The 12,091-nt window shown below is 31.7% G+C and overlaps 2 protein-coding genes across 2 annotated transcripts; one reads left to right on the plus strand and one right to left on the minus strand.

Annotated features, from left to right (window-relative positions):
* Positions 1–2,440: 2,440 nt before the first annotated feature.
* On the plus strand, positions 2,441–4,649 carry LOC107002344 (rhodanese-like domain-containing protein 10). The gene is made up of 3 exons (XM_015200324.2): positions 2,441–2,779; positions 3,307–3,589; positions 4,271–4,649. Exons 1-3 carry the CDS (start codon positions 2,602–2,604, stop codon positions 4,470–4,472), a joined length of 663 nt encoding a protein of 220 aa, XP_015055810.1. The 5' UTR covers positions 2,441–2,601; the 3' UTR covers positions 4,473–4,649.
* A 225-nt stretch (positions 4,650–4,874) lies between these two features.
* Positions 4,875–8,863, minus strand: LOC107002343 (phosphoinositide phospholipase C 2-like). The gene is made up of 9 exons (XM_015200322.2): positions 8,334–8,863; positions 7,918–8,114; positions 7,480–7,615; positions 7,144–7,389; positions 6,809–7,041; positions 6,446–6,563; positions 5,889–6,041; positions 5,719–5,805; positions 4,875–5,635 (listed from the first exon to the last, which is right to left on the minus strand). Exons 1-9 carry the CDS (start codon positions 8,655–8,657, stop codon positions 5,339–5,341), a joined length of 1,791 nt encoding a protein of 596 aa, XP_015055808.1. The 5' UTR covers positions 8,658–8,863; the 3' UTR covers positions 4,875–5,338.
* Between the last annotated feature and the right edge of the window lie 3,228 nt (positions 8,864–12,091).

Genomic DNA, 12,091 nt, shown 5'->3' on the forward strand with positions numbered 1-12,091 from the left:
AAATTAAACTGAATTTGGACAGAGTTGAGTTATTTTTGCTAAAATGTTTTATGTGAAAATATAGTTTTTTGACCACTTTAATTATATTTTGTCGGATTTGTAAAATGATAAAATTATTTTTTTTTCTATTTAAACTTGAGTATATATTTAGCCGAATATTTTGTTAGATTTGTAAGAAGATTGACCAAAAATCTATTTTTTTTTAAGCAGAAAAGATAGTAATTAATTTTTTTAAAAAATAAAACTTGCGTAATTTTGGAATTTATTTTTTCACCAGATTATATTAGGCTTTGCATAACTATAGTTCCTTTTATTTCAAATAAAATATGTTATGTTTCATTCTAAATTTTATTATTTGTTGGAAGTTGGAATTTTAACGTTTTCCTAGATCCAAAATTCTGAAGTCTCAACTAAAAAGAGAAGCAAATAAATGAGAGAAACAAAAGGAAAAAAAAAGAACAGAAACAATAGTCACATAGAAACTAAAATGCCTTTTTCTTTATTATCTGCCTCTTTAGTTCAAAAAGATCATAACTTTAAAATATTTTATTTAACAAATATTTAATATCACTAACAATATTCTATTCATACTAGATCACCCTTATTTGATTAAAAAAGATTCAAAAAAGTGTACAATTTTATTTAAAAATTCACTTATATTAAAGGTAGTTTTGAAATATTATAAAATCTTTTCATATTACTTATACTGATGTGGCGGTATTAGTCAAATTACATCACATAAATTAAAGATTCACTTTAAATATATTAATTTCGCTTTAAAAAAATTGAAGATCAAATTTAAACTATTTGACTTTAAAAAAATGAAAAATGTCACATAAATTGAAATAGAATGAGTAACTTTTTATTTTTATTATACTTCATGACAAATTTAAAACCACAAAATTTAAAATACTTTTTTTTTCTTAAAGGGGTAAAGTAAATTTTTTGACGATGAATTTGATTGAATCAATATAAAAGAAAAAATTCTAACTTGAGTGATATTATTAATATACAATAAAGTTTAATGACTTCAGAACGTAATTTCTAATAGTTGAATGATATATTAAGATATTACTCTCCTATTGTCAACATGTTGTAAGGGTTTATGATGAACATTGATCTCATTCCTAATTTAAGTTTGTACATATTAGAATGGGGAGAGTTCCTTCCCAAGTTGTGGATATCTTACTAAATATAGAATCTTTAATGGAAAGGAAGAATACTCTTCTCTAAGATTCTATCCTATTTTTGGATTATCTTCTCAGGTTAGTTATAAATTATGATAGAATGCTTAATTTGTGGGTGTGACATTATAGTTCCAAGAATTAGAGCTGTCAATATTTGCTTAGCCACTTTATCCGGGCTAACTTATACATATTTTGACATTTTACATGTTAGCCTATTTATGGTGCGGGCCAGAAAATGGTCGACTCAATCACAAATACGTGGGCTACAGGTTTGCCGGGCCAGTTCACTTTTTTAAAAGTTATATTTTTTATAATTATTAAATTAAATTATAAATTATAATTTAAAAATATTATCATAAATATCGACAAAACAATATTACATGATGTTAATGTTACTACTTGTTAATCAAATTCACAAATAAAATTATCTTTATAATATTTATTAAAAAAAAATTCAAGTAAAAGTATAAATATCTAAATAAAAATATTAATCTAATTGTTTTGAGTTTGGACTCTCTTTAATTTTAAATTTTAATACTATATTATTTTTTAATTAATTTTTATTGGCCCACGCTCTGGCCCTACCGGTATTTCTTAAGCCCAGAAATCGACAGACTTATTCGATCGGGCTAAAAAACTCATTTTTTAAATTGACTCTAAAAATCTTAGCCAAATCTCGAATTAGGTTAGGTCAGGTCAGCCCAACATGTCTATCCCATATTGACGGCTCTAGCAGTAACCAAGCCAAACCCCAGATACCATATGTGCATGTAAACTATGCTAAAAGAAAAATAATCTAAAAGTTGTCTAAATTAGATTTTCAATAGATTATCTGTCTAAATTAAATGATACCTAGTTCGAACCAAAGTTACATAATTTATCGATCGTTATTTTGAATTTGTACTAAAAATTTCCACTTAAGGATAAAAAGGTCTTTTAAATCAAAAGATTACTTTATTTACAACAATCGAACTTAAAACTTTTAATTATTAACAATTATTAATGGTTATATATAAATATGTCATTTAACTTTGAATATATTCAAATAGACATTTATATTTGTATAAAATTAAACAAGTAAACATTATGTGCCTACATTAGGACGCCACATAGAATACTTTCGCAAATAACACAAACAAGATTCATAAATCTACTTATCCAGTTCTATATAAATTAAATTATACACATCCAAAAATTAGATAATATAAATATGCGTTAAGACCAAGCTAAATGTCACATTCCTCCCCATTCATAGTCATTATTGTCCTTATAGATTCATCTCTCTGGTGATAGAATATATAAAAGAAGAAAAAAAAATCAAACATGATAAGGTAAAGTCCAAACTAAACAAATTCTTGCAGGATAAGGTGTAGAATCAGGACTGAAAAAGCAAAGAAGCAAGAAATAAGAAAAAATGGCATTAATTCAACTACAATCCTCCATTTTAAAACACAACAAACACCTCCAATTCCCATCATTTTCCACTATCCCTCATCAACGTTCAACAATTCTCAGAATCAGTGCAGTTTCCCCCAATGCACAGCAGCTAATACAATCCGGTAAAGTCCGTCCTGTATTACCCAAAGAAGCAGGTACACTAGTACAAAACGTCAAATTCTTCGAACTGTATATTTATGTTGAATGCCTTGAATCGGACCCGTTACAAACAGAAAGGACGGGGTCTCGTTGCCCGGTCAGCGAGTCGGGGGGTCCAGGGGGGCGACGCGCCCCCTGGCCTGGGTCCGGGGGGCGGAGACGCCCCCGGCCCGACGGTATACAATGGTGTTGTATTGGGCCCTTAATTATCTGTCAATTCTGTATGTTGGGCCCAAGCCTGTTAGGGCGTAGCTTAGCACTATATATAGACGCTATGGCAAACCTTATTCTGTAATTCTGTTCTTGCCTCTCCATAATAAAACTGCTCCCCCTCTTCCCCGTGGACGTAGCCAATTTATTGGTGAACCACGTAAATCTGTTGTCTTTGTTTTTCGCGTTTATATTTTCTCGTATTATCTCGAATTCCGCATAACAATTTATATTTGAAAATTTATCAAATAAAACATGTGTGCATTAAATTTATAATACAAGAAAGTTGAGACCCTGGCTTCGCCTCTCGCAGGTACAGCGATGGAAGGGGAAGGATATATTTTGCTTGACATTAGGCCAGAATGGGAGAGAGAGAAGGCGTGTGTTTCGGGTTCAGTACATGTGCCCCTCTTTTTGAAGGATATGGATAATAGCCCCATTACTCTGTTGAAGAAATGGGTGCATTTTGGTTATATTGGGCTGTGGACTGGACAGAATTTCACTATGATCAATGATGAATTTGTTAAGCAAGTTGAGCAGAAAATTCCTGATAAGGATAATGCTAAGGTCCTTGTGGCTTGTGGTGAAGGACTAAGGTTAGTAATGTAATTCATCAAGTTGTTGTTTTCATAGAAATAACGCTCACTGATCACTTTTTGATCTTATTTTTCGAGTTTCGCCTGTGAAATTTGAAACTCCGTGCTTATTTTCAATTACAACGGCTGATAAATGGCTATGTGTGAAGTTTACGGGAGAATTTGTTTTTTATAAAAGATCTTTCATTTTTACAAATAAGATATCTGAAAAGACCATTTTATTCGTGTATTCATTTTTAGGACCCTAACTCGAAAAAATCTAAGGATGTAGGAATCGCAAGTATTCCCGTTAGAGTGGGTAAAAGTCCCACATTGGTTGGGAAATGGATTGGTCGTCTCCTTATAAGGGTTTGGGCAATCCTTTCCTTATGAGGTAATTTTTGGGGTTGATTTAGACCCAGGTTTCATATCTTTACATGGAATCAGAGCTAGGGGAATAGACTGGTGGTCTCTTTATATGGACTTGGACAATCCTTCTCTCATTGGTTGGGGAATAGACTGGTGGTCTCTTTATATGGACTTGGACAATCCTCCTCTCATGAACAACAGCTCTAATTTTGTTTATAATATAATGTTAGTATTTCTCTGTTGTTACAACTATAGATCATTACATGTTCTGCCAATGTGCATTAGTTTCAGATATATCTTGGACAAGTCTGAACATTATGGCTGTATTTGTAGGTCTTTGATGGCTATTTCAAAGTTACATGAAGGAGAATACAGGAATTTGGCATGGTTAGCAGGTGGATTTAACCGCGCTTCTGATAGCGATTTCCCAGCAGTAGAAGGGACTGAAAAGTTACAATATGCCACTATAGGAGGTGTGTCATATTACTTCCTTCAATTGCTTATACTACTACAAGCTGTGGGGAAGGAAAGTTGATAGAATTGTCCATGAGTGTGTTGTTACCTTTAGATCATATTGTAAATTGATTCACCAGTTGAAGGTTTAGGCTAAATGAATTGGAGAGTTTCCTCCTTTTGTTTAATAACACAAGATTGTTTGGTGCTCCCAATCCATTTATACATATCCTGAAGTCAACTACTTTCTTCGTTTCAATTTGTTTGTCTGGTTTTGACTTAGACACAGAATTTAAGAAAGTAAAGAAGATTTTCGTATTATTTGATTTTAAATTAAAGATATGTCACGAGCTTAATCTTCTGGTCTTAAAACATATCATGTGAACAGTTAAAAGTAAAGAGTTGCCAAAAGGGGAAGAAACATTTTTTTTTAATATGAACTAAAACGGAAAGTAAGACAAATGAAGTGACACAGAGGAAGAAATAAGTAATGCTTGCTCAAGAAAAGCAAAAAGTTGTATAAATTTAAAGTTCATACCTAGAGTGAATTTTCATCCTATGATGCTTCAACTCTCCAAAAGTACCGCTTGGTGAGTGTCGGATCCTCCAAAAGAAGTGCATTTCTAGAGGACCTGACACGTATGTGACAACTTTTTCTGAGAGTCCGAGCATCATAGCTTTTATCTTCTATCTCGGGAAGATCATCAGTGATTCTCCACTTATCTCATGGGACTTAAAGCCACACCAATCTTTAGAAATGGAGGCGTCCAACGCCAACTAAACAAACCTCACTCGTTCAAAACAAGAATAGTTCTGATTACGGACAAAGCAGTTGAAACTGTGCCACTTCAAGACCAACTTTAGGATATAGTCTGGCTGAGTAGTGATTTAAATACATATTCCGAGTTGATGATGAAAGATGCAGTTTTCTAGTCTATACATGTAACACTATTTTACAAATTCGAAGCAGATAAGTAGTTTAACAGAAGGATATTTCTCTCCTTTTTCATTGTAAATAGGCACAGCTCGAATTCCTGTTCTGAGTTCTGAAACAGGAATGCAAGTTTGTCCACCAAAATCATCGATCTCTGACATATCATATTCATGAACTTCTATGCGAAGCAATGCTAGCTCTGGAACTGTCAATGGGAACTCAAATTCATCATTCCATGTAGGTATCCAGTTGTCCTCTATTGCCTTGGTTTTCTTAACTCTTGAATCTGCAGGGACCCCAGCAATACCAATCTGCTTTACACGGAAACAGAAAATTGAAAAACGAAACAAATCCATCTTAAACTAAAATTCAAATGCATATATATTAGTTAAACCTTGACGTAGAAGTCTGGTGGAGAATATGCATCAAAATGTGTACGTTTAAAGTCCAAATGCCAACCTTTTCCCATGTATACCTTCACCTGAAAATAAAACATTACAAAATTTATTACATATTTTATGAGTGCGGAGAATTCACGTATCTCATATAATATAATCTATTCACCTTCAGTGTAGTTTTCACTGATAAAAGCCTTTTAGGATCATGGACCTCATTATTTGCATCAGTCTTTAAGAGAAGCTCCGGTTTCTTGACATAACCACAACCACCATTTGCCCTGAACATCCCTTGCATTAACCACAAAGGCCTTCCATGTCCCTGGTGCAAGACGACAATTGCATTATACATTAGAAATGATACCTTAGGCAACTTTGAGCATGCATATCTAGACACCTCAACTTGGTCTCAACTGGTAACTGAACACTCCAACTCATCTCCATTGTGTCTCGAGGATACCTGACACTGATGTGACATATAAATTTTGGACGTGTGTAGATGATCATTTTGTAAGTCAGAGTGTTTAGCTGACACGATAGAGATGAGTTGTTTAGATGTGCATACACAAAGTTGGACTGTTCACTTGCCAGCTAAGGCCAAATTTGAATGTCTGTTTAGGTATTATGCCTGTTTTAAACGGAGTGTACAGGCACAAAAATACAAACTAGCAGCACTAAAATATGATTGCTCTGTGAGAATAAAGGAGCAAAGAAATTTGTTGGAACCTGCATGTTGAATGCAACCATCTGAGCTCCATGCATCCATCCTATAAGTGGATTGTAATTGGAAGAGTCGACTCGCATACCTTTTGGATATACTCTCAGCAAATTTCTCTGAGTAAACCTTTACGGAGAAATTCAACAGTGCAAGATGTTGTAAGACAAATAAGTCAGCTCCGAGAAAGGAAAACAATGTATCATTTCTTGAAACAAACAACAACAATGCACAGTTAGGCTTCAGCCATTTCTGGTCCAACCAAACTTGACACCAAAATTCTGAATATTGATTATACTTAACCTGTAGTTTGATATTGCCTTTTTATTATAACGTTGACAAAAGAACAGATTGCATTGTGATCTTGCGTTTACCTGACTAAGTCTTGCCCATGATTGAGGGCAACATTTATGAGCTTTTCTTCATTTAAACTTACACGTTTCACCTTAATAGGATCCACGGTTAGCCACTCACTTGTTGGACCTTTAGATTTTCCTGCTTGGATAGCAATCAAGTGTTTATACTCGGGAGCTATATTCTGCTGTATATTGGGGTTCTCATGATGAGAATCAGCTTCATCGTCTTGACATTCTCCATCGTCTTTATTCTGCAAAGTCTTCTAATTTTAGTCTAAAACAGGCAAGTCTACCAAGGGCTCAATTTTCTTTACTTGCGATTTTTATACAAAAATAACTCTTAAGATGATCACCTCAGAAAAAGCGATCATTTTTTGTGAAAGATCAGAAATTTCTGCTCCCCATGCTTTCTCCTCTGATGATTTCTTCCCCTTCTGAGAGCTATTTTCTTTCTCACTTGTCTTCTTACTTTCAAGATACTCTTTTGGCGGTTTAGTTGAGATGATAATCCGCCCTTTCAAAGATTCTGGAGACGGGAATTCAGACAAGCATTCTGCCCCACAGGTGAACAGTATATCTCCAAATACTTGAGTGACCATCTAGAAATGAACTTAATCACGGTTAGTCACACAACAAAACATCGAATCATAAGACATGTTTCCAATGCTCGATAGTAGGAATATGCTTACCTCAGCTGCTTTAGCCTGAAGATCAGGGGTGAGGTGGTCTTCTAGTGTTATAATTACAGGATACTCAGACGCCACAAATGCATGTTCCTTTATTGATTTCAAACATTGGATAAGTTCCACCGGAGGTGTTAGTGTCCTGCATTTTCAAAATGTGTCGATAAAAGATGGAGTCGGGAAGAGAAAAAAATGTGTTAAATGCTATCCTTTAGGTACTGTTAAACTGCAACCTGCTGAATTATGTGATCATCTCATCTAAATGTTTAAGCAGTCAGTAAGAACATACTTGTATATACTTAATTATATCTTCAACACAGCCCGACAATGGAATTTGTGCGATCATCTCCTCTAACAACCCTTCTTCTTATAACATATTATTAAACAATGCACACTCTAACTCTAAGTTTGCAATATGCGAGAGGAAAGTATAGCATTATATACCCTCCGTGAAGGATATCCACATTGTCTTTCGATGAATTTGGCCACATGTCCAATTCAATCACTCGTACGCCTTGTTGGAGTGCCTTGATTATAGGCACGTCGCTGCAATCACTATTGAGTTGATTCCCAGTGAGATAGGTGTTGTGACTGGTGTAAATGAAATAGTGAGACAATGGAGCAGTCATGTCATGGTGAACCTAAAATGCAACAAAAGAAAAAAAAAACTAAAATTATTGATGAACATATAGTATAAAAACAATAGAAAGATCACAATCTCTTCCCTATATAACCAATTGCTAGATTTGCTACAAGATAGGAAACCGCTGAGCTAAAGTTTAAATTTTAATAAGAGGCCTTTTAATGAGATTTCAGCAACACAAATATATCCTGAGAAACAATAAGTTACAAGTATGTACCTTTTTGTGTGTGGAGATGGAAACATTGAGATCACTGAAGAGATATCGAAAAAATCCATCAAGATTGAGACCTTTTTTGTGGAAAACAATGTTAAGATGTTCATGAACAAGTTTGAGTGCAGATTCCATCACAGTTTCAGCTTCTTCTTTTGCAACATTTTCTTCACCTTGCACATCTTTCAAGAATTTGCATAAATCTTCTGATGTCATGATGCCATTTTCTGAAAATCTTCCAAACAATTCTTTGATCTCATCAGGTGCTTCAGCTTCTTTCAACTTGAATTTCCTTTGGAAACAACAGATTCTGTATGTTTGTTTAGACATTTTCTGTAAAATTTTGGTTACAAAGTGAATGAAAGGCAGAGAGAAGTGGAAGACAAAATGGAGAGGCCCCTCCCTTTATCAAGTAAAGATTGTTAGCTTTTTGACTCTTTGTAAGTAAAGATTTAATTTTTTTTTTTATGTGTGGAATTCTCAAGAAGAATGTGTAATTAGGTGGTGTTTATTTGAGTTAGTGAAGATTATGATAAAAATGTGTACCTGATCACACAGAATTTTAAGGTCACCATAAAAGTGGGGTACTTTCTTTTTTCATGATTTGAATGCTCTGTTGTGATTTTATTAAAGGTTATTTGCATAGTCAATGACTTCGGTATCCGCATTGAAATATGGATCGCGAATTGCAGGGTTTAATAGAAAGTGGTGCTTCGAATAGAATATTTTTCATTTCTAGTTGCTTGAACTACAAATTTCTAATTAAGGATAGAGCGATCTTAACTAGCTTACCACAATCCATGCGGGTGATATCATAACAAAAATAGTTTTTAATGATAATAGATATGCATATTAATAAAGAGTGCTAAAGTTTTTAACAACATTAGTTCATATTTCATTGTCATTGGATTCAATGTCGTTATAAGTTTTAGGAACACTTACAAGGAGTGCTAATTATTGTAAAAAAATATAATTTAGTAGCGATAATTAAACTATCGACGTTACTTAAATAAAGTGTAATTTCATCAAAGTTAATCCTTCTATCCTTAGTAGCTAATCTAGAAGGAAAAGAAGAGGAATTGTTCAAATGATCTGTTGATCTTGTGCACTTTGGTCAAGCTTTCATGCTAATATTTAGAATGAAGGTGTTTGATTAAATTTACGAAAAATGTTGATCTAACAAAAACTACCAACATAAATACTTTTCGAATACTAAACTCAAACATAAATTGTTATTCTTTCAAAAACACTTTCTTTTTAAAATAAATAAATAATAATAATAATCACTTTTCAAAATAAGTTGAACCTATTGGCCAAACAAATCTAAAGTTGATATAGAATAATCACACAATGTATTCCATCTATTTAGGAACGTTATATCTTCTTCTAAATTAGAAATTTGAAAAATATAAATATTATCAATTTCGCTATATTTGTACGGCAAAAAGGTTATGCCCCTAAAAAAAGAAGAAATAATAGAAAATCTTGTATGCTATATACTACATATCTACTCAATATACTTATACAATATTACGAATAAATAATAAATACACAAGAGAAGTTTGGTTCAAGTGGAAATGTGTGACAAGATACATGTGAAATGGTCCTACTAGCACCATTCGATGTTTCTATTTGCACAATAGTCCAAACCCATTTCCATTTAGTAACAAGTGTNAAAACAATTTACCAAAGTAATACATTTTTCTAAAATTTTACAAAACTAGTATAAACGTATTTCAAAGGTAACGTTTTAGGGTATATTTTATTTTTTAAAAGCTAACAGCATTAGATTGATATACGTTACTGTAAGTAACGTTTTACTCCTAAAACGTTACTGTGAATAACGTATATCAATCTGACGCCATCAACTTTTAAAAAATAAAATATATCCTAAAACGTTACTGTGGAATACGTTTATATTAGTTTTGTAAAATTTTAGAAAAACATATTATTTTGGTGAATGGCTTTATATAATGGCTTAGTTTGGTTAGAACCTCCCATTTAATATTGATTGACCTTGCATGTTTATGGCTCATGTTATTAATGTGCTACATTTTATGATGCTCTTAACCCATGTGATAAAATAAATATGAATAGTTAATACTCTCTCTATCTCAATTTAATTTTTGTAACATATTATGTTTTTTAGAGTAAAATAATTTAAATTTGACAAAAAGTTTGCTCTTTAAATCATTTAATATTTTAAAATGAAATTTATATATTTGTGAACTACTTAAAAGAAATATCATAAGTCAAAATAATTAATAATTCAAAATATTTAAAAAATATATGAAAAATTCACAATAGACTTATTTTAATCTTGAAAACTCAAATATATCATATAAATTAAAACAAAAAAATATATTAGTGATGGCCCAAATTATTCCATAAAATGCTTGACAATTTCAGTACCTTTAATTGCCACTTAATTCTTCTTTCTTTGCTCTTTTTCCTTGTTTCACTATCAATATTAGTTTCACCGTCTCAATTAATATAATACTTTTTAAATTTGATTAAAAAAATTATATATTTTTTAAATTATTAATTATTGTGACTTATAATACTTTTTACGTAGTATAAATATAAAAATTTCATTTCAAAAATACTAAAAGTTATATAAGTAAATCGCCAATCAAACTTAAATTAATTGACTTACAAAAAATAAAAAGTATCACATAAATTAAGTCAAAGAGAGTACTACTTTTCTAATTCATATTGACTGAATATTCGATATTTTCATATAATTTGAAATTCAAGAGAATGATTGGATCTTTTTTATAAACTATCCTTCATTTATAAGGTTTTTAATTACTTAACATTTTCCTACAGAGAGTAATTTGAGAACGATTAAAAGAAAAAGTAAAAACTGATGTTTTTAATTTAAATCCTTAAATATTTTTCTCAAAAAAATATATCATATTTCAATGACTCACTTAATATGAATTAGAAAGAATATATTATTTCGCTTTCTCTTTATAAAAACAAAATTAAAAATAAAATAGTCTTGCTTGGTAGGGGACATAAACATATATATTTTGATAGTTGATACTTGACTAGGCAAAAGACCAATGCCATTAATTTTTTCGTACTCAATCATTCATTGCAATTTAGACCTCTTTGGGCAAATAATAGATGAAATTCATTATTTATTTCTAATCGACATTTATGTAAATAATATATTATTATTTTTTCGTTTCATTTTATGTGGCATCATTTTCTTTTTGATTAGTCTAAAAAAGAATGTCATATTTTTTAATATGGTAAGTATTTAAAGATACAATTCCTCTTTTACTCTTGTTGGTCCCATTTAATTTTAAATATTACTCTAATACATTTATGAAAAGAGAGAAAAGTGAGTCAACTTTTGAAGAACAATTTGATAAACAATAAGAGTGTGTTTGGTATGAAGGAAACATTTTCTGGAAAATGTTTTCCAATTTTCCCATGTTTGGTTGGGACAAAAGTTTTGGAAAATGTTTTTCAAATCAACTCATTTTCCTCAAAATTAAGGAAAATGACTTTCCTTCAAAAATTAAGGAAAACATTTTCCATAGCTCTCCTCCAATTTCAAATTACATTTTTTTTTGGAAAAGCATCAATTTAAAAAAATATTTTCAATTTCAAAATTTTTATTTTTTCACATGATCCTTGACCTTTCCCCCACCGGCCAGCCCCCCAACCCCATCCCCTCCCCAAAAAATTAATTTTGCTTTTTAAAAATATTTTCAACTTCAAATTTTTATTTTTAAACTCCTACCCCCCCC

Source organism: Solanum pennellii, chromosome 10 (genome assembly GCF_001406875.1).
Source record: "Solanum pennellii chromosome 10, SPENNV200".
Classification (NCBI taxonomy): Eukaryota; Viridiplantae; Streptophyta; class Magnoliopsida; order Solanales; family Solanaceae; genus Solanum; species Solanum pennellii.